Source organism: Triticum urartu, chromosome 5, assembly GCF_003073215.2.
Source record: "Triticum urartu cultivar G1812 chromosome 5, Tu2.1, whole genome shotgun sequence".
NCBI classification, from domain to species: Eukaryota; Viridiplantae; Streptophyta; class Magnoliopsida; order Poales; family Poaceae; genus Triticum; species Triticum urartu.
In genome coordinates, this window is record NC_053026.1 from 364903155 (window position 1) to 364930591 (window position 27437).

General features: G+C 45.3%; 4 protein-coding genes across 4 annotated transcripts; 1 reads left to right on the forward strand and 3 right to left on the reverse strand.

Annotated features, from left to right (window-relative positions):
• Positions 1 to 13414: 13414 nt before the first annotated feature.
• Positions 13415 to 18538, reverse strand: LOC125509058 (small polypeptide DEVIL 5-like). Its single transcript, XM_048673934.1, has 3 exons — positions 18368 to 18538; positions 14259 to 16862; positions 13415 to 14174 (listed from the first exon to the last, which is right to left on the reverse strand). The coding sequence occupies exon 3, from the start codon at positions 13727 to 13729 to the stop codon at positions 13613 to 13615; it is 117 nt and encodes a 38-aa protein (XP_048529891.1). The 5' UTR covers positions 13730 to 14174; positions 14259 to 16862; positions 18368 to 18538; the 3' UTR covers positions 13415 to 13612.
• Positions 17045 to 17793, forward strand: LOC125509057 (small polypeptide DEVIL 10-like). The gene has a single exon (XM_048673933.1). It carries the CDS (start codon positions 17056 to 17058, stop codon positions 17311 to 17313), a length of 258 nt encoding a protein of 85 aa, XP_048529890.1. The 5' UTR covers positions 17045 to 17055; the 3' UTR covers positions 17314 to 17793.
• Positions 18539 to 19506: 968 nt separating the features above from the next.
• Positions 19507 to 25973, reverse strand: LOC125509059 (small polypeptide ROTUNDIFOLIA LIKE 2-like). Its single transcript, XM_048673935.1, has one exon. The coding sequence runs from the start codon at positions 19863 to 19865 to the stop codon at positions 19758 to 19760; it is 108 nt and encodes a 35-aa protein (XP_048529892.1). The 5' UTR covers positions 19866 to 25973; the 3' UTR covers positions 19507 to 19757.
• Positions 25974 to 26112: 139 nt separating this feature from the next.
• LOC125509056 (probable NAD(P)H dehydrogenase subunit CRR3, chloroplastic) lies at positions 26113 to 27129 on the reverse strand. The gene is made up of 2 exons (XM_048673932.1): positions 26727 to 27129; positions 26113 to 26376 (listed from the first exon to the last, which is right to left on the reverse strand). Exons 1-2 carry the CDS (start codon positions 27058 to 27060, stop codon positions 26246 to 26248), a joined length of 465 nt encoding a protein of 154 aa, XP_048529889.1. The 5' UTR covers positions 27061 to 27129; the 3' UTR covers positions 26113 to 26245.
• Between the last annotated feature and the right edge of the window lie 308 nt (positions 27130 to 27437).

Here is a 27437-nt window from a genome sequence, read left to right on the forward strand (position 1 = left end):
ATGGTCGCACTCCGTCCTACTCCATTGATCCAACATGGTATATGGACACCGGCGCTACTAACCACCTCACCGGCGAGATGGGCAAGCTCTCTACTCAGGAGCCATATCATGGTCATGATCAGGTGCACACCGCCAGCGGAGCAGGTATGCGCATCTCTCATGTTGGTCAGGCTTCTCTCCTTGCACACAATTTTCGCAAACTACATCTTTCCAATGTCCTTCGTGTTCCCTCTGCTACGCGTAGTTTGTTGTCTATTCCTCAACTTACACGTGATAATAATGTCCTTACTGAGTTTCACCCTTCTCGTTTCTTTATCAAGGATCGGGACACGAGGGTCGTTCTGCTTAGCGGTCGTCTTCGCCATGGCTTGTACGCACTTGATGTACCGAGCACTCCATCCATGCAGTCTTCTCCTCAGGCGTTCAGTGGTGTTCGTGTGTCGCCTACGCACTGGCATGCGCGCCTTGGTCATCATGCGGCTCCTATAGTTCTTCATGTGTTGCATCGTCATGAACTACCAGTTGTGTCCAATAAATCTGCTGAAACCGTTTGTGATGCCTGTCAGCAGGGCAAGAGTCACCAACTTCCGTTTTCAGAGTCTAGTCGTGTTGTGAAACATCCTCTTGAGCTTGTGTTTTCTGATGTATGGGGTCATGCCCAGACGTCTGTTAGTGGCCACAATTATTATGTCAGTTTTATTGATGCTTATAGTCGGTTTACTTGGTTGTATCTTATTAAGCGCAAGTCTGATGTGTTCGATGTTTTTATCCAGTTCCAAGCACATGTTGAGCGTCTCCTTAAGCAGAAAATCATCCATGTTCAATCTGACTGGGGGGTGAATATTACAACCTCAACTCTTTTTAACAAACTTGGGATTTCGCATCGTGTGTCTTGTCCTCATACACATCAGCAAAATGGAACTGCCGAACGTAAGCATCGTCACCTTGTTGAAACTGGCCTAACCTTGCTCGCTCATGCCTCCGTTCTGTTTCGGTTTTGGAGTAATGCTTTCTCCACAGCATGTTTTCTCATAAATAGGCTTCCCTCACGACTCCTGAGAATGCAAACTCCACTTGAACTCTTGCTCAAAGAGACTCCAGACTACACTTTTTTAAGGTGTTCGGGTGTGCATGTTGGCCTCACCTTCGCCCATATAACAAGCGTAAGTTAGAGTTTCGGTCTAAGAAGTGCGTTTTCCTAGGGTACAGTTCTCTTCACAAAGGGTACAAATGCCTCCATGTTCCTACCAATCGCGTTTACATCTCTCGTGACGTGGTGTTTGATGAAAACGTGTTTCCTTTTCGCGCACTTCCGACAAACTCTACCACTTCCTCACAACCGGTGCACATGTCCATACCTTTGCCTCATCAATTTGTGGATGTTGCATATGCCCCTGCATTGTTGCCTAATCATGCTGCAGGTATTGGACGTGGCGCTCGTCTTGAGCTTCTTGATGAACAGGAAACCGACGCGGCAGCTCCTGCTCGAGATGTGCATGTGCCATGCATATCGGGTTCGACCCGCGTACCTGCCCCTACATCGCCACTGGAGGCTGCCGTGCGGGCGCCGGTCTCGCCTGGCCCACGGGTGGCCTCGCCTGGCCCGCCACTGGCCTCGCCCAGTCCCTCGGCCGGCGCCCCGCCTGGCCCTCGGATGGCCTCGCCTGGCGTGCCGCTGGCCTTGCCTGGTCCATCAGTCGGCGCTCCGCCTGACCCAGGAGGGGTCACGCCCGACCTAGAGGCATCTTCGCCTCGACCGGCGGTTGCTTCGACCGGCCTGGAGCTGGACCCGGTCAGTCCCGCCTCGGTTGCTAGTGGGCTGGCTTCGCCTGGCTCGTCATCGTCAGGGAGCCCTAGTGCGAGCTCTCCCAATGCTGCAGCTTCGTCTCCATCACTGGTTGTGTCAATATCGCCGGCACGGTCTGTGGTCCCTCTTCGTCCTCGTACACGGAGTCAGTTGGGCATTTTCTGTCCGAAGGAACGTAAGGACGGGACTGTGGCATGGCTAGCCGCGTGCATGGCTCACACTGCTGCTGATCCCACTACCGAGCCTCGACACTTCCAGGCTGCACTGAGTATTCCTCACTGGCACGCTGCTATGAAACAGGAGTTTCAGGCTCTCCAGAAAAATGACACTTGGCAGCTTGTTCCTCCAGTATCTGGTGTCAATGTTATTGATTCCAAGTGGGTTTTCAAAGTCAAGAGACATGCTGATGGTTCCATCAAACGCTACAAGACACGGCTTGTTGCCAAGGGCTTCAAACAGAGTTATGGTCTTGATTATGAAGACACGTTCAGTCCAGTCATCAAGCCTACTACCATTCGCTTGCTGTTGTCTCTTGCTGTCACTCGTGGATGGTCTCTTCGTCAGCTTGATATGCAGAACGCTTTCCTCCATGGAATTCTGGAGGAGGAGGTTTATATGCGTCAGCCACCTGGATTTGTTGATCCTGCACGCCCTTGTCATCTCTGTCGTCTGACTATGCGCTATACGGACTGAAACAGGCTCCTCGTGCATGTGACGCCCGGATACTTAAGCTACAGTGAACCTCTACTAATGACGCCACATCACCTCAATTATCGTTGCTGATCTCGCGTTAGATTGAAACTGATTCGAATCCAAATTAAAAAAATCAGGCAAACAACAAAAGTTTTCAAACAATGAAACTAAAATGTTCGTGTCGTGCCAGAAAATGCATAGGTGATTGTGGTGGTGAAACCAAACTTTTATGAAATGCTTAACTGCACTAAAATGATTTAAATAGTAGCAAACCTAATTCTTTCAATTCCTTTACTAATTAATAAAATATCAAACTAAATTATTTGGGGACTAGACTTTTTGTGACAGTGGACTAAATTGAAATACTAGATTAGATGCCTAGTATATATTTTACAAAAACTAAAATAATAGGAAACAGAGATAAAACAGAATAAAAGAAAAATAAGAAAGGAAAAACAAAACTAACAAAAAGAAAAGGAAATGAGAAGACCCCCCCCCAGCTCCCCATGGGCCTCGGCCCATCCCACACAGCCCAACCGGCCCACCCCATGCTGCCCCCTGGCCTATTAGGCCACCCCACACACCCGAACCCTAACCACCAGACCCCCCACTTCCCCGCACGCACCCACGCTCCTCTCCTCCCCCCCGATTTGGGATCTGGATCAGGCCACGTCCCGACCCCGCCGCTCGCCCTGACACTGCACCCTCTCCGGCGCCCTGACGCCAAACGCCCGCCTCTCCGTCGCCTGCTGCACAAGCGCCCGCCCCCTCGACCCGAGCTAAATCGGGGGCTCGACCCCGCGGCGCCCCGAGCCTCGACGCCGCTCCCCGCCACCTCATCGCCATCGCCTCACCTCGCCCCTGACGCCCGTTTGCGTGCCACCGTCGATCTGGAACTGGGACTCGGCCCCGAGGCCACCGCCGCTTGGAGTCCCCCTCGCTGGAGCCACGACGCTGCCAACCGCGTCCTCTTCCCCTCCTCGCGCAGCTTCATCGAGCCACGCCAACCCCGTTCATCTACAACGATGGTGAGGCCGTCGGCCTCGTCCTTCCCTTACCCCCTGCCGCACACACGCGCCTGTGCTGCCCGCTACTGCTGCGCCAGCCTCGCACGGCGCTCGTCGCGCCCGCCTCGCCGGCCCGTGTCGCGCCTCCCGCTCAACCCCCCCTCCCATCGCGCTGCTCGCTGCGCCCTTGCGCACACGCGCCGCCCTCCCGCGACCGGCCTCTGCCTCGGCTCGCCGCTGCAGGGCGCAGCTCCGGCCGGCCGACCTCTGCACGGCCGCGCCCGGGCTCGGCCTCTGACCGGGCAACCCCATGCCCGCACCCGCTGAGCACCCCGCCCAGTTTGGCCTTTGGCCCACTGACCAGTGGGGCCCGGCCCCCTGGTTATTTAATAATAAATAAATAATTAATTAATTAGTTTAACTAATAAATTAACGGATTAATTAAACTAAGAAATATTGGTTAATTAGCTTTTTAACTTGTAATTAAATTAATGTGTCAATGGTAGCAGGGCCCCACCACTAATTGGGATGATTTAAGCAATCTGTTAGAAAAATGACCCAATGACACCTGGGCCCCACAGCCCAGTTTTGACCAATCAACCCAGCCAATGTTGACTATTGACCCTGCTGACTCAGCACCGTACTGGCCCCACTGTCATACACACGGGCTAGAATAGCAGTAGGTGGCAAAAGTATATTCTGCTTTTATTTTGAATTATTGGAATTCTAGAAAATCATTTAAAACTTTAATAATTCTTAGAAAATAAATCGTAGCTCAGATCAAAAACTGTATACATGAAAGTTGCTCAGAACGACGAGACGAATCCGGTTACGCAGCCCGTTCGTCCGCCACGCATCCCTAGCATAGCGACCACGCAACTTTCCCCCTCCGATTCATCTGTCCGAAAACGCAAAACACCGGGGATATTTTCCCGGATGTTTCCCCCCTTCACCGGTATCACCTCATACCGCGTTAGGGCACCCCTAGCATCGCTACTTGCCATGTCATGCATCGCCATGCATTTGTTTGCATTATATTTATTGTTTCTTCCCCCTCTTCTCTCGCTAGACACCGAGACCGACACCGCTGCTACCCAGTACGACTACGGAGTTGATGACCCCTCTCTCTTGCCAGAGCAACCAGGCAAGCCCCCCCCTTTGATCACCAGATATCGCCTACTCTTCTCTCTACTTCTTGCATTAGAGTAGTGTAGCATGTTACTGCTTTCCTTTAATCCTATTCCGATGCATAGCATGTCATTGTTGCTCCAGCTATTGATACCTTACCTGCAATCCTAAATGCTTAGTATAGGATGCTAGTTTACCATTAGTGGCCCTACATTCTTGTCTGTCTGCCATGCTATACTATCGGGCCGTGATCACTTGGGAGGTGGTCACGGGTATATACTTATACATAATATATGATACTTGTGGTGATTAAAGTCGGGTCGGCTCGTTGGAGTACCCGCGAGTGATTCCGATGTTGGGGGCTGAAGGGGTAGGTGGCTCCATCCCGGTAAAGGTGGGCCTGAGTTCCCGAAGGCCCCGACTGTTACTTTGTGGCGGAGCGACAGGGCAGGTTGAGACCACCTAGGAGAGAGGTGGGCCTGGCCCTGGTCGGCGTCCGTGGTTATTTCAGAATAACACGCTTAACGAGATCTTGGTATTTGATCTGAGTCTGGCTACTGGCCTATACGCACTAACCATGTACGCGGGGACAGTTATGGACACTCGACGTCGTGGTATCAGCCGAAGCCTTCGTGACGTCAGCGACTGAGCGGCGCGCGCCGGGTTGGACCGCGTAACACAACTTCCTTTGTAATGGAGGTTGCTAGGTCTGCTCACCAGCCGCGTACGCAACGTGCAGGTGTGCAATGGGCGATGGGCCCAGACCCCTGCGCCATAGGATTTAGACCGGCGTGCTGACCTCTCTGTTGTGCCTAGATAGGGATGGGACGTGTTGATCTTCCGAGGCCGGGCATGACCCAGAAAAGTGTGTCCGGCCAAATGGGATCGAGCGTGTTGGGTTATGTGGTGCACCCCTGCAGGGAAGTTAATCTATTCGAATAGCCGTGATCTTCGGTAACAGGACGACTTGGAGTTGTACCTTGACCTTATGACAACTAGAACCAGATACTTAATAAAACACACCCTTCCAAGTGCCAGATACAACCGGTGGTCGCTCTCTCACAGGGCGACGAGGGGAGGATCATCGATTAGGATTATGCTATGCGATGTTACTTGGTGAACTTACCATCTACTCTCTTCTCCTGCTGCAAGATGGAGGTTACCAGAAGCGTAGTCTTTGAAAGGACTAGCTATCCCCCTCTTATTCCGGCATTCTACAGTTCAGTCCACATATGATACCCTTATTCCATTTGATACCAATGCATACATATGTAGTGTAGCTCCTTGCTTGCGAGCACTTTGGATGAGTACTCACGGTTGCTTTTCTCCCCCTTTTCCCCTTTCCTATATTCGATTGCTGCAACCAGACGTTGGAGTCCAGAAGCCAGACGCCACCGTTGATGACGACTACTACTACTCGGGAGGTGCCTACTACTACGTGCAGCCCGCTGACGACGACCAGGAGTAGTTTAGGTGGATCCCAGGCAGGAGGCCTGCGCCTCTTTCGATCTGTATCTCAGTTTGTGCTAGCCTTCTTAAGGCAAACTTGTTTAACTTATGTCTGTACTTAGATATTGATGCTTCCGCTAACTCGTCTTTGATCGAGCTCTTGTATTCGAGCCTTTGAGGCCCCTGGCTTGTAATATGATGCTTGTATGACTTATTTTATTTGTAGAGTTGTGTTGTGATATCTTTCCGTGAGTCCCTGATCTTGATCATACATGTTCGCGTGTATGATTAGTGTACGGTCAAATCGGGGGCGTCACAAGTTGGTATCAGAGCCGACTGCCTGTAGGAATCCCCCTTCCACACTCCTTGGCCGAAGTTGAGTCTAGACATTACAAAAAACTTTTACTAACATGGCTGTGTGCCTTACGGGCCCACGTCGCCATCTGGGTGGTGTTAGGATCTTTTACTCCTCGATCCTTACCCTGGGACTCTGATCTCTCTTCTATTCGGGTTAAATGATTTTGCTAAAATCTAACTCTAGGTTCTCGTTACCACTTCCTGCCGGAGAACCCTTTCATTACGGATGGTCGTCTGCTTCAACAGAAGATTCTGACGATACTCTCTGATATTTTCTCGAGACCTTGTGCCTGTTGCTTTTGCAATTCCCTACCACCGAAAAATCCCTATGGATAAATACTTACACCTGTCGTTCTTACTTTTATTCCCAGTTGGTCTTGTTATTACAAGATACCCCGTAATACTCGTCGTTGTTTCGATAATCCTTTGGGCTTACTGCCTTGTTATTCTTTGTCACCTGAATACCCCTACAGATAATTCTCGCACTTATCGAGTATCCGCTCATCCCCCAGTTATTCATGTGTTTCACAATGGTCATCGAAATACTATTTGATCCTCCAAAAATCCTTAGTAGCTTATTGCTCTGCAATACTTGTCTGCTTGCATGATGGATGCTTTCCATATGTCTGGCAATATTCGTTAGTATCCTTAGGCACCGTCATTTTGATCCCTTTGATTCAACATGAGTGCGAATGCACGCAATCATCAGTTGATCCTTTTAAATTATCTTTCCGGCTCAGACATCATTTTAAACATGAGCTGGTTCTCAACAGATCCAATTGCCGTCGATTGTACCCCTAAGGCTATTCAACTTATCCATCCCTAATCAGAACATCGCTTCTGATCCCTTGATTTGAAAATCATAATTCCTTTGCATTTGATCTTTGAATTAGTTAGTTGTTTCCATAATCCAATGCCTTTGCATTGTTACTTCCTCTGGTTGTGTGCCGATGCTCACGTCAGCTCTGTTATGGACCGGTAAATCCTTTAATGGATTTTATCCGGCAACATCCTTCATATTCAATAACCTTGTGAGCCTTCCCTCGGATACATAATGCCTTTGGTAAATTGTATCATGTACTTTCTCAACCTTGCTCTACTTTCGAGCTTGTGATATTTACCCTTGAAACTTGTGGTATATGTTTCTAAGAAGCCCCTATGGGTTGAACATATGCCTTCTCTAAACTGTGTGAACTTGAAAGTTTTCACGAGTCATACACTTCTGGTATTTTGCCAGATGAAATTTCAACACGACAACTTCTTCAAAAGTGAGAAGTGAATGAAAGGTTATGCATTGGAGAAGTGCGAGTCGACCTTGAACTTTGTGTCCATGCCCATGGACACGATGTAGATCTTATCGTTAAAGCTTCTCTTAAATTAAATTATTCCTTTGGTATAAGTTCATCTTATATCTGGGATCTGGCCTTTTGCAATCGTGGTTCCGACCATGTTCTCCTTTAAATACCATTTCGCGTGCAAGTTTAAGCGCTTGTCTTCTGTAGAGCAATACCCCAGTCCAACCTCTACTTTGATATGCCATCGAGTATTACCCCCTCTGGTATCTCGAGATTATCACGGAACTGCATAACTTCTTATGAGTTCTTCTTCAAGTATTATTTGACTTTTGTTGCATCATCATTTGACTTGATGTCATCGCCAACCGATTACATCTTCATGAAATCTCTCGACAAATGTGTCGTGGTCATCATCAACATCCTGAGCTCTTCCAAGTTATATATCGAATTCTTGATGAGAAATACCATCCTCGCCCCTTAATGGTTTGTGTTATCATCGACCACTTTATTGTCTTCCGTTCAACACAAACTTATTCGTGTTTTGTGTTATACCTTGAGATCCTTGCTATCCAGCATTTGTTCTTCTTTACCTTGGAATATTACCACCTTTTATGTCAAGAATGTCGTGGTAATTTTACCACCTCTTGAGAATTCTTGATATAGTAATATCTCTCGCCTTTTGCGTTCATTTCTTGGTCTCCGTGTTGTTTCTAACCGGAATACCGGCAAATGGTCTGTGATGTGTAAATTCTAAACTTCTAGCAACCCTATTGCTTTGAAGTTATTGGTCTATAGTTTCATTCTAAGTCTATTGCTTATTGAATCATCATTCGAACATTGATCGTGCTACCTAGTCCAGATTCCTGGGTGCACCCTTCTATAATTGTTCAGTTGTGTATGTTTCCCTCGAGCATACATCATTATATCATTTGATCCGACAAATGATATTTCCTTGTTCACATAATTGTGGAAATCAATCCTTTGGGAATCTCGATGATTTGTTGCTAAGCCTATCAGCCACCTCCTCATCCTCTCCTTGGTTTACTGAAGAACTCTTGTTTCAGAGCTCACTTCCATAGATCATTTCTGAGAATCTCACAATGGCATCTCGTCAAATCGTGTTGCACCTTTTCTTCTCAGGCATACTGAGTCTGAAGTATCTTGACACCAATCAGATATGGATCCCGGTCAGATATGATGGTTGGGACTCATTTTCCAAGAGTTATAATGTTGGTCTTTATATGACCCGGTAAGGTGATGTCATGCCTAGCACACCTGGCTGGAGGGTCTATTATCATAGTTCTTCCTTTTAGCAAGATTATCCATTCTTCCATGAGGAAATTGTAAGGCTTATTCTATAAGTTGTTCCTGATGGATCCTTCGTGTATCCGAAGTCTAATCTTTGCTTGACGGCCATGTCAATGCTATCTCGAAGCATGTCTATGGTACTCCGATTTTCAACAAAAACGTTTGAAGCCCAATGCTAAATGTTTCCTGCTCGATTATCCAAACACCGCTGTATGGGTAATATCATGAAAATTCTCTCCCCTACCTAAAGAGTTTACTACATTATATCATGTCATGGATATCATGCTCTGCTCGTCCTTCCGAAGGTTATACCTTTGAAATATGTGTTTAAACACATTTTCCTTTCCATTGTTCTGTTTAATCTGATAATCATATTTTTCTTTCCATTTGTTGGGTTAATGTTTCTTGTGATCTATATGATCTAAGCAGTAATATTCTCCTGCTTAGGTAAACACCTCGGTTTACAACTCTGTTAGTGTGACCCTGTTACTATTGCTAACGACATCCTGGTAACCCCCGATGGACGAGAACTTTGCCTATTGGTCCGCCTCGTTCAACGAGCAGGAAAATGGTTCTCTTCGTCCCTCGCCCTTGGTACCAACGTTGTTGCCAACATAACTGATAGGCTATCCTCTGCCATGCCTTGCTACCATGACCATGCAATATGTCGGCGTCCTTCCTACTTTTGGACCACATGGTGGGCCCATAACCCACAGTTTCACAGGATCGAAACCTGACTCTCCTGCACCCCCTGTTCCCAAGGTTGTTCCTCGCGTGTGGCCTCATATGTAATTCACGAGCCACCTTCCGAGGGATCATCAAATATGTTACCGGACGCAATACTTATTCCCGATTGCTTTGAGCCCCTTTCACGCCCTGTTTCAGGCATCGAACGGTTGCCTGCTCGCTCGAAACTTCCCATGAAACCTCATTACTTTGCTCTCGATATTTTCTTAAGTTTCAATTCGAGAGTTACTTTCTACCACCTTCCCCGATGTTATCGACCAGATAGTCAACCTTGTAGAGGTTCGTTCTCCCGGAATAACCCCCTTACTCTTTCGTAAGTATGATGGAACCCCCAAAGAAAGGATGTCGACTTCATCTTGATGACCTAAAGCAGAAAAATGAAGACATCAATATAATGGATCGACCACTTCGAGAGGAGCAACCAAGACCGAGAAGATTCATTAGAATTTCGTAACCAAACCTTTCCCCCTTAGAGCCCTCTTAAATCTCGGGACGAGATTTCTTGTAGTGGAGGAGAATTGTGACGCCCGGATACTTAAGCTACAGTGAACCTCTACTAATGACGCCACGTCACCTCAATTACCGTTGCTGATCTCGCGTTAGATTGAAACCGATTCGAATCCAAATTAAAAAATCAGGCAAACAACAAAAGTTTTCAAACAATGAAACTAAAATGTTCGTGTCATGCCAGAAAATGCATAGGTGATTGTGGTGGTGAAACCAAACTTTTATGAAATGCTTAACTGCACTAAAATGATTTAAATAGTAGCAAACCTAATTATTTCAATGCCTTTACTAATTAATAAAATATCAAACTAAATTATTTGGGGACTAGACTTTTTGTGACAGTGGACTAAATTGAAATACTAGATTAGATGCCTAGTATATATTTTACAAAAACTAAAACAATAGGAAACAGAGATAAAACAGAATAAAAGAAAAATAAGAAAGGAAAAACAAAACTAACAAAAGAAAAGGAAATGAGAACGCCACCCCCCCAGCTCCCCATGGGCCTCGGCCCATCCCACACGGCCCAACCGGCCCACCCCATGCTGCCCCCTGGCCTATTAGGCCATCCCACACACCTGAACCCTAACCACCAGACCCCCCACTTCCCCGCACGCACCCACGCTCCTCTCCTCCTCCCCCCCAATTTGGGATCTGGATCGGGCCACGTCCCGACCGCGCCGCTCGCCCCGACACTGCACCCTCTCCGACGCCCCAACGCTAAACGCCCGCCTTTCCGTCGCCTGCCGCACAGGCGCCCGCCCCCTCGACCCGAGCTAAATCGGGGGCTCGACCCCACGGCGCCCCGAGCCTCGACGCCGCTCCCCGCCACCTCATCGCCATCGCCTCACCTCGCCCCCGACGCCCGTTCGCGCGCCGTCATCAATCTAGAACTGGGACTCGGCCCCGAGGCCACCGCCGCTCGGAGTCCCCCTCGCTGGAGCCACGACGCTGCCAACCGCGTCCTCGTCCCCTCCTCGCGCAGCTTCATCGAGCCACGTCGCCCCCGTTCATCTACAACGATGGTGAGGTCGTCGGCCTCGTCCTTCCCTTACCCCCTGCCGCACACACGCGCCTGTGCCGCCCGCTACTGCTGCGCCAGCCTCGCACGACGCTCGTCGCGCCCGCCTCGCCGGCCCGTGTCGCGCCTCCCGCTCAACCCCCCCCCCCCCATCGCGCGCTGCTCGCTGCGCCCTTGCGCACACGCGTCGCCCTCCCGCGACCGGCCTCTGCCTCGGCTCGCCGCTGCAGGGCGCAGCTCCGGCCGGCCGGCCTCTCCACTGCCGCGCCCGGGCTCGGCCTCTGACCGGGCAACCCCATGCCCGCACCCGCTGAGCACCCCGCCCAGTTTGGCCTTTGGCCCACTGACCAGTGGGGCCCGGCCCCTGGTTATTTAAAAATAATTAATTAATTAGTTTAACTAATAAATTAATGGATTAATTAACCTAAGAAATATTGCTTAATTAGCTTTTTAACTTGTAATTAACTTAATGTGTCAATGATAGCAGCTCATCCTTCGGTTCTGTGGTGTGATAACATTGGTGCTACATATCTTTCATCTAATCCAGTGTTTCACGCTAGGACGAAGCACATTGAGGTTGACTATCATTTTGTTCGGGAACGTGTTGCACAGAAGCTACTTTGTATCAAGTTCATTCCGTCAAAGGATCAACTTGTTGACATCTTCACGAAGCCTCTTCCACTAACTTGCTTTGTACTTCACGCCATAGTTAAGATTGAGGGAGGGTGTTAGACTATATATATACGCAGTCTGTGTATTAATATTGTAACATTGTATTGTACCTCTTGGTACCTCTATATAATGAAAGAGCCACACCCCATTTAGGGTGTCGAGCAAGTTCCCAACATATTATGTTTTACAATACTTGGTGCACGTACCACATCTCCCTACAACAACGACAAACAACAACAAAGACTTTAGTCCCAAACAAATAGGGGTAAGTTAGAGCTGAAACCCATAAGATCTCGAAGCCAACTCATGGTTTTGGCACGTGGATAGCTAACTGCCACGCACCCCTGTCCATGGCTAGTTCTTTGGTGATATTCCGGTCCTTCAAATCTCTCTTTACGGACTCCTCCCATGCGAAGTTTGATCTACGCCGACCTCTCTTAACATTATCAGCACACTTTAACCATTCGCTATATATGTGGTAGAGCTTCTAGAGGCATGCATTGTATATGTCCAAACCATCTCAGACGATGTTGGACATGCTTCTCTTCAGTCGGTGCTACCCACATGCTTCTCTTCAGTCGGTGCTACCCAACTCTACCACATATATCATCATTCTAGACCCGATCATTCCTTGTGTGGCCACACATCCATCTCAACATGCGCATCTCCGCTACACCTAACTGTTGGACATGTCGCCTTTAGTTGGCCAACACGCATCGCCATACAGGATTGCGGGTCGAATTGCCATCCTATAGAACCTGCTTTTAAGCTTTTGTGGCACTCTCTTGTCACATAGAATGCCAGAAGCTTGGCGCCACTTCATCCAACCGACTTGTATTCGATGGTTTACATCTTCATCGACATCATCATCCTTCTGCAGCATTGACCCCAAATACCAGAAGGTGTCCTTTTGAGGTACCACCTGCCCATCAAGGCTAACCACCTCCTCCTTCTCCTCGTGCCTAGTAGTACTGAAACCGCACCTCATGTACTCAGTTTCCATTCTACTAAGCTTAAAACCTCTAACTTTCTAGTAACTCCATTGGCGTACCACGTCTAGCTGATGAACAAAACTTACAGCACTCTTTTATACGGCACCGACAATGTGAAACTTTGGCTGGGGTGTTTTTTTTTTTCAGTTTAGAACGTAATTTTATGTAGTTTAATCAAAAGGAACCTAACCTTTCAGCCCCTCTTGCAGCCCTGCACATGCACTACCTTTCCCTAGAGAGGATGTGTTTTATTTTATTAAACCAAGGCAGAGCACCATGCGTCCATGCCTGCTTACTATATCAAGGATACTACTCAGAGGCCAGAAATGCAAACAGATTGCTCCCACATGAACATACTATTTTTGCAAGTATCATGTTCTGAACTCGAGGCCTTTGTGAAGCTCAAGCAGCCGCAAAGATCGAGTTCGAGAGGAAAAAGTACACTGTTAGTCCGTATTAACACCCTCCAACTTTACAACATCATTAACCCTTGCCATTGCAAGGAGGCAAGAAAAACAGAGAACCTTCATCATAGGGTAAAGGTCAATGTGAAAAAAACATGGGGAGGAAAGCAGGAGAGAATTAATGAAGGGAAGGAACATTGTGGCTGTGCCTCTGATGAGCCCAGATCAGTCACTCCAGCAGAGAAGCATGACGACGCAGTGGCGGATGATGTAGAGCCGGGCCTTCTGCTCCCTCAGGACCTTCTGCAGCTTGCCCATATGCTTCTTCTTCCCCTGCTCCATGGCATCCACCAGACCGGGAGCAATGCGAGAGGTTTAGGTTCAGGGTCAGGTCAGGGCCCTCCTCTTGAGATGATGCTGGTATGTATGATGGGATGCGGTGGTGCAAATCTTGGTTTATATAGAAGGGGCAAGGATATGTGCTGCAGTATCTCAGGACAGCCCCCCATCCCCCACCCCACCCCACCCTACCAGCCCACATGCAGTCAACACTTTTGAGCCTTAGAAGGGACACTTGTGAGTCCAAATGCATGCTCCTACTATTGTATTACTAGCTTATTATTATGATAAGGGCTAAGAGGGGAGAAGAATACTTACTTCACCAGTGTGATCATGCATAGATGGACCCTTAACAACACAGTGCTCAGGGTCAGGGGGCATGATTGAGGACCATGCGCCGCACCGCACCGCGCCGCGCCGCGGACAGGATCAAGTGGCCATACATGCCCTGCAAGCAAGAAAGGCAACCGTGGGTTGGTTGTTTAATGGCTCCAAGAAAGGCCATTCATGGTCCTCAAGCAGTCAAGCTTACCAGAAAAACGGCAGTCTGGGCTGCCGCTTAGCCCTTAAAACTGCTAAAAGGGCGCCGGCACACTGCCGCATGTTAGGGCATCTGAAAGCCAGTGAAGGGACTAATCAGATCCACAGACATCTGAAAAACCGCGGGCGGGAGTTTTTTCTTTCATCTCCCTACCTGCAGCTTTGTCATGTGCATTGTTCGTGCTGGATACAACAGCACTAATCAGATCCATGCTGGCTAGCTCTCTCTCTGTCTCTCAGGATAATGCCAGGGTTTCCTCACACTAGACTAGACTGGCACAGAGTATGTATATTATCCTTTATGGGGATGAAAGGACAGGTCGGAGTATTCCGACAACTTAACAAGAATACATATATTAGCACAAAGCCAAAGGAATTCTGGGAACACGCCTGCCAATCTGGTGGCTGAAAATGGTACTGCCTCCGTTCGGAAATAACAGACGTGGTTTTAGTTTTAGTTCACAAATTTGAATACGTCAGTTATTTCCAAATGGAGGTAGTAAATATGAATCAACAAATAAATGCAAGTGAAAATTTGCTCTTGTCCCAATATTGATGGGAGCTTGAATTTGCATATTATTCCCGATCTCATTCCATGACCCGATCTCATTCCATGACAAACAAACAGGGCTTGGGTTGACACTAGGCGCCACTAATGACACAATCATGGGGGCGGCTAAAGTAACTTGATGCAATAAGACAGAACCCAAATATGTAGCCCTTTGAACTTGTTGAAGCGACACAATCGAGGCTCCTACACTAGCCATGCAACTACTCTCGAATAGGCCACTGCGGAGGGGACAAGCTGATAAATTGAACACTCACTATACTAAACAATAGGGTACTAGGCATTAGGAAACTAATCAACTACCAGGCAATGACCAATGGTAACCGCGATCAAGAAGACACTTTGCGCAGACCACTAACATTCATACGCAGTGGTTTGCCCTAAACCATCATGGAGAAAGAGAACAAACAATAAGAATCAATTCAGGGAACGGTAAGTTCGAGCTCTTGAAGCTCAACTGTAAGTCTTGAGCCCCCTCAAGGACTTCGTGGGATGGTGGCAACGAAGTTGCAGCTCCGTCCCCACCCCGGTCCAGAAAGGCACCGCCTCGGTCATAACGTTGGTGGCCTGATGCATCTGGAAGCACCGTAACGCGACCATCTTCAACAACTCAGCTCAGCTTAGCCCGTCTCCTCGACACGTTCAAGAGGGAAGCCAGGCAATGGGCAACGGCAGGTGTGAGAGGTCTGCCGGCTTTGCTTCCGGCGGTGGCAGTGTCTAGTGACTAGAGGTGTCGTGTTGTAATCACCGGGTGTTGCCCTTCTTAGGGCTTGTACAATTCTTCTTTTTCTACCAATGTATCGAAACGCAAGGCTTTTGCGTTTTCTCAAGAAAAAATGCTAAAAAATAAACTGATGGAATCATATTTGCTCATACCTGCAAATACAGATGTGCTCGCTTTTTCTTTCCTTGAGATGCAGATTCTATATATTATTAGAGAAATAAGTTAGTCATCATCATGTTCTGTATTGATAATTATATTAATCTCACTACCAAATGATCAGACAAAGGTGAGAGCAGAAGAACTAAAGATGCTCATGATATCAAGATTCAACTCACTGACCATGACCAAAATAATGCTGGCCAACATGAGACAGTGTTTGTGTGCTTCATGACCAGCATTGAGACATCATTTGTCACATGCTTGAATGACACTCATGCAGAAGATTCAACACTGTGTCAACAAATGTCGCATGTACCAAAAATGATAAATCATAAACCAGGATAAGTTAGTACAAGCATATGTCTCAGTGCACATACGAAACTTCCGTTTTACCAACAGTTAACTCATAACACGTAACAGATGATGCAGAAAATACCACTGTATCACCATAGGATATTAACAGAGAGGCTCAGAAATCAACATGGGGAGAACCCTAGAAAGTGGCACACAGGGGCAGCAGACAACCCCTGCACAAGAAAGTGCCCTGTGTTTGACTGGAAACTAGGCAAAATACATTGAAATGCAGTAGAGGGCGCAGCATCAAACGGCTACAATGTCCAATATAAGACAAGCACCTCAACCAAAGTGCGCGCACACACACACACATAGACATAGGGCTGTTTTTTTTCTAATCATACGGAATATGTACACTCAGAATTGCTTTTCAGTCAAAAGATATGCCGACTGCACGGATGATCCGAGTACTCATTCCATCCTGCTTCCTAGCAGCTTCCGAACGAATCGAGGCGACACGAGGAATCTCCAAGATACTTGAATACGATCTCCATAAACTCTTTCCAACCCTTTACCGGCACAATCTACCGACAAGAGGATGTACTACAGTACTCTGCTACCACGTAGTACTGTTAATTAATCAAGCCCGAGAAGATTTTGGCAATGCGAGAAGATCGCTAGTGTTCTCCCAAGGAAGTTCAAACAGACAAATTACAGTGGTGTGAGATATCCAAGTACCAAGATAGATAAGCAAAAAAAAAAGAGAAGGGAATAAACTACGATACCAGCCGCAAGCAGTAGTGCCAGATACCAAGAACCTTCATTGGAGCCATACCGAACCGCTACTGAATCTGCAGATTTCAACACGTATGCGGCAGGATGAGCTGTCTGTTATCCGAAACGATCATATCCGTCAATAAGATCAAGCTTTTTGTCGGCGACAGGAACAATAACCCACATTCAGATGCAGAGATTTGTCCCCTAAGATTAAATAAAAAGAGGAAATGAAGAATTAGCGCGGTTGCATGGGAGGAAGGGCACGGCATGCTCGCCTCCTCTATAAAAGCCCAGCCCCCGGCCTTCCCAGTTCCACGCCACAGCAAGCTCCAACCAGGGATCAGATCACACAGAGAGCAAGCTCTCCTGCTTTCATCACATCTCTTCAGTTCATCAAGCAAAATGGGGAGTGTGAGGAGCCAAGGCAAGCAAGGGGGGAGGGTGAGCAGAGCTCTGAAAGAGAACAGAGCCAGGCTCTACATCATCCGTAGGTGCATCGTCATGCTCCTTTGCTGGCATGACTGAGCTCCAAGCTGCATTCTCCTCCATGGAACCCATCAAGTCAAAGGGTCCATGCATGGAGAAGTCACACTTAGATAGGGAAGTATCATCAGTTAGTTAGGAGTAGAAGTAGAAGCTAGGAAGGAACTCCCATGCATGCTCATGGCATATTGCTCTCAAGAAAGCTTGGTAGACTAGACATTCCATCAGTTGTTTCTTTACCATGAGTTATTAGTATTTATTTTTCCATTTTTTCTCCACCTGTTTTCCCATCTGCCATCCCTTAGGCAGTGGGATATGCGGCTGTTGTATCTTTTTGGACATGTTGTGTACTGTACCCATGCATGGTCTGATAGAGATGATCCAGTGAAAGAATCAAAGCCGAACATGGACTCTTGTCCTTCTACTATGAAATGAATACATATTATATCTTCTTTCGTTGTGGAGGTCATACAACTTGAGCTGTCGATAAACTTTTAATCCTGATATGCATGTCTCGCTATATTCGGGAGCTCGCAATATTTCATAGAAATAACCATGTGTCTGTGTGTGGGGTGGGGATAAAACTTCACCTCGATTTTTAAGAAAGAACGATGATAGAAAAAAAGCCTCACAACTTTGATACACCAAGAATAAAGCACTAGGGTGCACGTACAGCTAGGGAATGAACGGGAAGTCCACAAATGCACTAAATGTAATAACCATATATATATATATATATATATATATATACTGCTCATTGGTTGCGAGAAATTTTGTCCAGATCAATGATGAGTTGAAGTGCATAAGAAAATAGCTTCATAGTGTCTTAAGCAGCAAATAATGGAGTCTATGAGCAGTCCTTGATTGTCCTTTTGTACTGTACTGTAGTGTGCTGCATCGTACGCATCATAGCTAGCTGAATTCACTTTTGCACACGTAGGCGGCATAGATCAGCTAGTTTAGAGCCTAAGCACCCATCAGACGGTATAATATCGTAGGAGTATTATGAATCAATCATCGGCAGAAAGGACAAAGTCGCTAGTTAAGCAGCAGCTGCAGTCAAAGATGTGTAGTGTAGAGAAAACAAGAAACTCACCGGAAACACGGGGGCCATGTCTTGTGGGAGGAGCTCCTGCTGCATGTCTCAAGGAATGGAGATGGGAGAAGAAAAACAAAGCGGCACACAGGATGCAGAACCACAGCAGCGCAGGGCCTGGCCAGGCAGAAGCAAACAGCTGGGCAAAGAGACAAACGCACGAGCAGTCGTGCGCGCGTGCACGCGCGCATGTGCGCCCCACGCACGTACGTACCAAGGCAGCAGGCACATGCAGCACTACGTACATCCCGTGAGTTGTGGCCAGGGCAGGGACCAGACAGCCTCATTTCTTTCAAGGCCAAAAGTGAGCACAGGCTAGTATTGGGTGCCAATATTATCAGCATTTTGCGGTCCAGAAAACATATGATTGATGGTAATTGTTGAGAAAGGAAGCACCAGCGCCTGAAGCACTGAGCAATGCATAACACAGATGTTGCAGTGCCATGCATGGTTCAGTCGAGGTTTCCCCATTGACATTAACTCATGCATGTCATGGTCCAGTACAACAGTCAAGATTTCAGGTACTCTGATTGAGCTTCCGTAGTGGATTCCTGACCCTTGCTGGAGTGGTGTACCAGCTACTAGTTGTCTTTCTCAGAAGGACTGTATGCACAATATCTCAGTTCTCCTCTATGGCAATTCCATTATTCGTGAGATATGCACCAAGCTTAGGGCATGTTGGAGTTGCAATGGTTTCACATGAAACGGTTGAGTTCCTGAAAGAGCAGCATCATCATATCAAGAGAACAACAATGGCATAGACAGCAGCATATCAAGAGAACAACAACAGGTTAGTCACCTCTCAAAGGACCAGGGAAAAGGTGCAATTGCATGGAGATACGACCGCAAAAAAGTGTGGCCACACAGACTGATTCCAACTTTCCATCAAAAGCACAAAGCATCAGATACGGATCACTTCAAACCGTTAAAAAAAGGTATAGCTCGCTCGCGGAAGTACAATTGTTCCAATCTCAGATTGTCATCAACTTGCCAATTGATAATTATCTTTTTTGAAAGATAGCAGGAGCGCTGCTACTATTCATTAAGAGGAAGCGGTAAAGAGTTATCAATCTCAGATTGTCATCAACTTGCCAATTGATAATTATCATCAACAGTATAACATCAAGTTGAAGCACAGGTAAGAAATGATCTTCACATCAATCTTTCTCCAGTCGTACAAGAAGATGACAGTCTCAGACTACTGAGTTGGATCTCTCCCCCTTTGCCTGTGACAGCAGGCAACCATGGAGAGAAAAAAGGACCTCAAACAATGAAGTCTAGCCTATACAGAGCAACTACACCTAAACTACTCTAACCCTGAAAAAATGGCTGTGCCAAAAAAGAAAATCCTAGAATGGAAGGAAAAAACAAGATCCGCCATGGAGACCCATCAGTCGCTCCATCGGAGCAACATGACGACGCAGCGGCGGAAGATGTAGAACCTAGCCCTCTTCTCTCTGAAAGCCCTGTTGAGCTTCCCTTGGCCTCCAATCTTCATGGTATGCTCAGGAAGCTTGGTGCAAGGCAAAGAGAGGAGTGCAGCTAGGCAGACAGCTTGTAGACTAGTGGCTGGTGTGGTATGAGATGAGAGGGATGTTGAGTGGGGGGGCCTTTATATAGAGGCACACACGGGATGATATGCCATATCAAAAGGACATCATACCCCCCACATGCAGGCAGTTTGTTTACGCACTAGGAGGCACACTTCTGACCCTAAACTTATCCTACTCATTATTCTACTTGCTTGGAGCTTAGGAGCTAGCAAAAGGCTTAAAGTATGCAATGGCCATGACCACCCCAGAGAATTACAGTGGTAAAAACAGACAAGATCAAGTGATCATCCATCCATCCATGCAACAAAGGCAGATGAAAGGTTGTTTAGTGACTCCAAGAAAGGGACTCCAAAAGATATCCTACCAATGCTTGGAGGGAAACTTCCAGGAAGGTCACCTTGATGCATAGAGTAGAACTGATTAAGCTTACCGCTAACAGGTGTTAAAACCTGGTGATTCGGCAATTAGGAAATGCTCTACACAAACGACGAAGCTAGGGGTAAAACTCAGACTTCTATGAAACTTGTCTGATTCCACTTTCCGTGCACTGGCATGGAGTTCTCAGTCCTGACTAATTCAAATTATTGTTGACAGATGATAACGCCTGGTAGTAGTGCATTTATGAAATGCTCTACAATAGGCTTAAAGTTTGGACTTCTAGGAGACTTGTCTGATTTCACTTTCCATGCAGTGGGATGGAGCTATGTCCAATGTGGTACTTCCATTAGTCATTACAGCTATGTTTGATACACATCCTGGTGACAGCAATCAAGTCGGCAGCATAGGACAGCAGTAGGATATGAACACATCATAATTCTTGGACTCAGAAAATTGTTTGAGTGGGGAGTCAAGTATATGAGTGCTCCACGTACTTCAGATCATTTTACTCAAACATCAGGTTGTTTTGTTGATCCATCTTAAAAACTGAATAATTTTGAATGCAACATAAAAGTATATTTCTTTTGTAGTGCCATGAAAACTAGATAGTAACCTTTGTCAAAGTTTCCTGTTCACAGAATTAGCATATTGATATGAACTAACCAAGTTCCCCTATCGCCTTCTAGTCAGATGACAGGGTCCTTGATACAAGACCATAAATTATCTGTGTTTCTTATCCCCCAAACAGCAGCTATATTGGCAATAAGTTCCCTAGATCAAGGTAATTATTTTCGTTAACTACCGCAAATATCGTTTACATGTCCCCATTGTAAGAGAGGAAGAGACACAGGGGATATGGCTAGTGTGCACATCTTGTGACATTAGCAACAGATTAGTGTGCACAAGATATGGCTAGGGTTATATATACATCTGTGTGGCTATGCACCTAGACTATGCACTTATCTATCTCACATACGTCTTCACTCGACAGCTGTAGCTAGGCAAACATCATCCATGCAATTACTACAAGACATCGTTAAGTACAAAAAGGTTGCAAGGGAAAGCAGTAGTTATTACAGGGCTGAACATTAATCATGTATGATGGAATCAAATCAGAAGAAAATCTCCATATGCATTGAACCTGTGTTATGCTACTGAGGCCGTAATATTAGAACAAAACTGAGGATCGAAGATGAGGGTATCACGAAGAAACTTCCTAACTGAAGGATGATCTCAGTATGATCTTGGCCTTCCTTTTTAATAATTTAAAAGGTGCCTTTTTGTAGTCTGCAATTTTCTCAATATAACAAGAGATTTAAAGTGCTTAGTGGAGAATGAACAAATTATGTGCCTCCATTATTTGCTGCATAAATTTATATTTTAATATTTTTTAGGCTTACAATCTGCAGAATAATCTTAAACTAAGTCAACTGCAACTAGTTAGGGAAAAGTAAAGTACTACTTGCCTTGGAACAAGTACTTTTAGTGCTTCAACACTTCAACAAAGCCAATCCTAGCATAACATGTAGAATTCATGAACTCAACAAAAACAAATTCCACACTCAAAACATATATCTCAACAGCACAATGCTTATGTTGGGAACCATGAACATATCACAACAAAATCTGCAGATGCAATGAACATAGGCCTTATTAGGGGACAACGACTTAGCTAATAACAATATTAGCAGTAATAAATAATGAGCTAGGCTGGCAACTGAGGCAGTAATCATTTTGTTGTTTTCTCACTAACAATGATGAACTTGAAGACTTACAGTCCTAAAAAACACCTTAGGGAGCAAAACAAAATGCACATGTGAGCAACAAGAAACATTATTTAAAGATCATCACTTTCAGTAAAAGGTATCGAATAGGGAATAAACAGATAAAACTGAGCCAAAAATGAACACACACTCGTCAATCTGTCTTTTGCCCAGCTTAGCCCTCCATTTCCATATAAGAGTAGAATCAACATATGCATTAGAATATTAGATAATGTGCACCTAAATAAACTGGATACTTGATAATGAAAATAAAATTACTACCACTATAGCTAATTTTCTGGATGTGATCAGATATAGATTATTCTCCATTTATCCTAAATTTCGAATGACTATTCTTTTGCAACAAACCGGACAGTGCCTTTTTCACAATTTGAGGTACACAGAAATACTTTTCAAATGATACAGCATATGTTTTTGGGTAAGGTAATTTGTTCCTTTCAAAAAAAAAATATGGGCATTCAAAAGAACAACACAAAGATGCAGATAAAATACATTTTTTACCGAGTAACACATATATCAATGGAGGTATGCAGGTATTGAACCATCTCTTCATAAACCTCCATTGTACCAATATTTCTCCTATTCGGGGCGGATAAAGCATGAGGAAGTGTACAAACAAATCCCGGCATGCAACTAGTCACGAACGGGCAACGTGAACTCGCACAATATGAAGAATTCACTTTTGGTGTGTAGTTGTGCCTTCAGTATAGCCATTAGCAGATGATGTCAACATTTCTCTCCTCAGCATCCACCATTAAGAATCCAGTGCCCAAGCTATGAATGAGAATATAAGGCCCGTCAGAGGAAGGCTTCAGATTTATGTTATTTTATTTTATTTAGTGAAAGAGAGGAAGATTTCAAATGATGGTCTCTCAAGGTAATAGACAACCATGTGTATGGTCGGGAAATTATAAGTTGTTGCGGTACAGAAATAGTGCTAGACAAGACCAGACAGGTCCCATTACTACAGCAGTGAAAAGATCATAGAGTTCATCAACCCTTCTTCATATAGCTCTCCATTCTTGCCCTACTATTGTTTCGGTGAACCGGTTTGTCAATCAGTTAGGCAACAACTGTACATAGTTGCATGGGTTGCCTGCATGAGAGTCAAAAAAGAACGAGAACCAGCAAGACAGCTGAAGTTAGCTATTGAAATTCTTTAATGTCAAAGCTCGGCAAAGTTGTGGCTACAAGGATTAGTAGGAAAGTTGCACCACTAGAACACTAACCAATTGAAGTGGAACAAGACCAGTGCATGCATAAATGAAGAGAACATATCACAGTCAGCAATTCTGGATAAATTGGCATATTCTCAAGTGTGCAGCTTAACAAAATTGCTCGGAGGATAGATAAGTCGGGAACAATATGCCTCCTCTGCAAGTTCTAAGGAAACAAGATCAGATTCTTCAATATTTAAAGAGAACTGGCTTTTAACTCATTTGCTCTTCTACAAAATAACCAACAGAAGAACAAAATAATTAAAGTTGCTCAAAACTAACCAAAGATGCATAAGATCCTACCAACCCGTCAGACAGATTGAAGGCAAGAGATCTTAAAAGTACTCAACGTACAAACACTTATATTTATCTATCCAAGAACATCCTTGTCTGATATAAATGAATTCTTGTGTTGTATGGCAACTCTAATTGAATTACCAAATAATTCTGCACAGTGCAACTTGCATGATATTATAAGGCTTTTTATGAAAAGCAGGAGCTTAAACAAGTCTACCTCTAGCCCCAATCCAAAATGCCTGAACAAAAAGCTGGTGAGATCATGGATGCTCACATGGTCTGGTGCATTGCTCAACTCACAGCTGCTTCAGCCATGTTATAAGTTTCAGAATCCATTGCCAATTTCCATCTCTCAAAATGATTGCACTCCAGGAGAGAGAAGAATATATATAAAGAATACAAGCCTGTCTCCTAAATTATATACTCAACTTATTCAACTTGGCTGCGTACTTGCATGTGAGTGAACTCATTCTTCTGTCTCTATAAAGGCACTCCAGATCCTCACATGCTAACCAATTCCACAGACTCAATCAGCAAGCCTTTATAGCATATGATCTGCTTTAAACTCTAACAACCAAAATAATTTGTACTTAGCCTTGTAGGCATGGGAGCAGAGAGGCTCCTCTGTTGGCATGACTGACTCTAAGTCTATCATCTCCTGTTGTCTGGAAAGATAATAAAGGGAAGGTTCGTTAGAGCAGCGGAAGAGTGTCAAGCTCGGATGTATCATCTGATTGTCTGGACAGGCTCCTTTGTTGGCATGACTAACTAAGCGTTCGCCAGCCAGCATTTGTCTTCCGTCTTGCAACATTTCAGCCAAAATTTAGAGTTTTTTTAGGCTGATATAAACCTGCAGGAGAGCCATCTTGTCCAGGAGGTGTTAAGAAAAAGAGACTAAGAGCTAACTGGGACATCAAGGTGCAGTTGCGCACTTGCAAATTGTGAAGTCAACCTCTTCTCCACTCTACCACTGATGAAACATTGCAATATTGCTATCTTTCTGTCTATTTAACTTAACACTTTGTATTGGATTTTTTATGTTGTACATACATCAGTGGTAAGGGAGGTCTAGGTTTTTCATCTAATTAAAGGATAACTGTATCATGTATGTTATAAAAGAAAGGATCCCTACATGTGCAGTCAGAGCAAACTGCGAGGTTTGCTTCATTATAGTCCTTTTTTTTCATCTCCCTGCGGCATCCATTTCACAGCTAAGAAATAGCAAATAAATTACTGTATCAGGTCTTCCGGTTGTTTTCAGTTAGAAGATACCCAACCAGTCACAGTTTAAAGTTTCAATATTGTCGTTTTTAGTTAGAAGATACGACCAGTCATAATTTAAAGTTTCGTTGTTGCTAAACCTTGTTCCAGGAACAGAAAACAACAACAAAAAACGAAATCTTACGACGGAAGCTATATCAAACATATCATACAAAGTAAGAAATTGCCACCTGAAGTGAAGCATGTGAAAAATTATCTCTCTATCTTCATTAATGAACAGCATGTACAGATCAGCAACATACAAGAGTAAAGCAACAAAAGTTCTTATGGAATATCCAGCGTTGTTCAATTTTGAACATACTAATAGAAGTAGCTTCCTAGCCTATCAGAGATACATGGTAGGACTAGCTGCCTAACCATCAAAAGCTATGTGAATGACGATGCTAACGGTGTAGCGCGTTCATTAATGCTCTCTGGTTTGTCGACCTTGCCCAGTAGAGTTCTTTGATCATGAGACATTTGAACAACAGAATATAGCTCCCCTTGGCAAGGAACAGAACCACATAGGATTTACTTATGTGCACTGCTCTTGGGGATATTTTATGAGTTGACTTCCCCTTCAACAGTTCATTATTTTTACTTGTTTTTTTTACTCAGCTGGTGCTTTTGTATGGAAGATCTAAAGGCATACAACAGACATTATTTACGTCAGTGCAGAGACTAAGAGATAGAACAACGTGCCAGGTGTTATGGTTTTGCCTAGTGATGAGGTATTTATTAGAGCAGCAACAAAGCCGAAGTTCACTCACAATTACGAATGCATCGTATAGGTTATTAGGAAAAAGCACTTGGTAATTGCCATCACTCAATGCTAATGTGCTTATATTATGCAAAAATCACAACACTGAAACCTTGAGAGCTACTTTGGGCAACCCAAAAGTTTATCCTGAATTGAAAGAGCTACAAGCCTACAATATTCACGGAAAATGATTCCAAAAGTAGTCAATCAACTATGTAAGTTGTTCACAAAATCTGGAATGCGTACACATCTGTCCACAAAATGTAAAATGCGTAAACATCTGTCAGCCAAATAAGTAAGTGCAGAGATCACATCTGTGCCTTATGTACCTACTTCCCAGTTCTAGCACACAGGATGTAACATAGACAAACTTAGTCTATTGTTCTGCTAATCTCATAAATAGCACAACTATGAAAATCAATTTTACTCATTTCAAGTGAAAAGAAATACACTGTGCCCACATGTTACTCCAAGTTTCCAATTGTAATAAGGCGAAGAAGAGAAGCAGTCGTACAGTTTATTCATACCTTACGAAACAAGCAACTTCAATAGTGTGAACAATATCTATCACTGTTTTTCTTTTCAAGTATCCGCGGCTCATAAGCTGGGAGAAGAAACAATCTAACACTTTACATTAGGAGATTATCCATATCCAGACCGGGAATATCAAATGGTAATTTTATAACTCCAAGGGCGGTAAGCATGAGGAACAGCCACAGAGGAAAGATCTTCATGCATAGCACCAAGATAGACTTTTGCCCTGCGGAGAAGAGCGGTAGAGAACTTCAGCCCAAATTTCACATCATAAATTATTAGTTCAGAACGATGCAAATAGGTAGGATTGCTTATGAGGGATGACGCAAATCTTGTTCAAAATGATTACACGCTTTATCATTTAGTACATAATCAATCAGGTTCTTCCTAGCAATGCAAAAATCCTTAGGCGGTCCATCATTCAGAATCAGAAAGTAAATTTCGCCTTTTCTCATAATAAAAAAAGAGGTAAAAATCGTGGTTATAAATTGCAGTGTAAATGTAGCGCATAATAGCTACTGAATGTAATTGCTGATTAGGATGATGAACCGAAGGGGAATCAGCGTGGCGCATCACCTTCCTGTGCGCGCGACTCGGTGTTGTCGACCACCCACTCGGCGGCCTCGCGGATTCGGCGCTCGGCGTCGCTCTCCGGCTGCCCGATCGGCGTGGAGGCGAGGAGCTCCATGAAACCGGACTGTTTGTCCCTCCCGGAGGCGGACGGGTCGTCGGCGGCGCCGATAGCGCGCCGCACCTCCGCGACGGACGGCTGGGGCGGAGCCGCCGTGGAGGGCTTCTGGGGACGCGACCCCGGCGCGCGCCGCCGGATACGGCGGACGGGGTCCCCGGAGGCGGAGGATGACACGACGGCCAGACGCGGGACGCAGGCGGCGACGAGGTGGCACGCCATGGGGTTTCGGAGTGTGTGACTGCCAGAGCGTGTGGGGCTCCTGCGGAGAGGAACTTCGCAGGCGGATAAAGCTTGTGTTGGTTTTATATTTAACACAGACACAAGGGATCATATATGCACGCATACATCAATTTTTACTACCACATATGCCCGTGCGTTGAAACGGGAAAAATTAATGTTTTGCACAAGCATAATGTCCCACAGTATCGGACTCATTATGAAAAACATGTTGCAACGCAGTATCGTCCTTCTACAAAATGAACATAAAAAAATACGTTGCAATTTAGTCGTGTTCATATTTTCTTTATGGAACATAATGTCCCATCGATTTCATTTAAATACCTTTTTTAATGGCATTTAAGTATAATCCTTTCATT

What these genes read in the sequence shown, in the direction of transcription:
- LOC125509058 (XM_048673934.1), bottom strand. Translation starts at nt 13,729, where the DNA reads ATGGAGCAGGGGAAGAAGAAGCATATGGGCAAGCTGCAGAAGGTCCTG.
- LOC125509057 (XM_048673933.1), top strand. Translation starts at nt 17,056, where the DNA reads ATGCTCGCCTCCTCTATAAAAGCCCAGCCCCCGGCCTTCCCAGTTCCA.
- LOC125509059 (XM_048673935.1), bottom strand. Translation starts at nt 19,865, where the DNA reads ATGAAGATTGGAGGCCAAGGGAAGCTCAACAGGGCTTTCAGAGAGAAG.
- LOC125509056 (XM_048673932.1), bottom strand. Translation starts at nt 27,060, where the DNA reads ATGGCGTGCCACCTCGTCGCCGCCTGCGTCCCGCGTCTGGCCGTCGTG. An exon ending in CGAGTCGCGCGCACAGGAAG is followed by an intron (nt 26,377 to 26,726) that starts GTGATGCGCCAC and finishes TCTTCTCCGCAG; the next exon opens with GGCAAAAGTCTATCTTGGTG.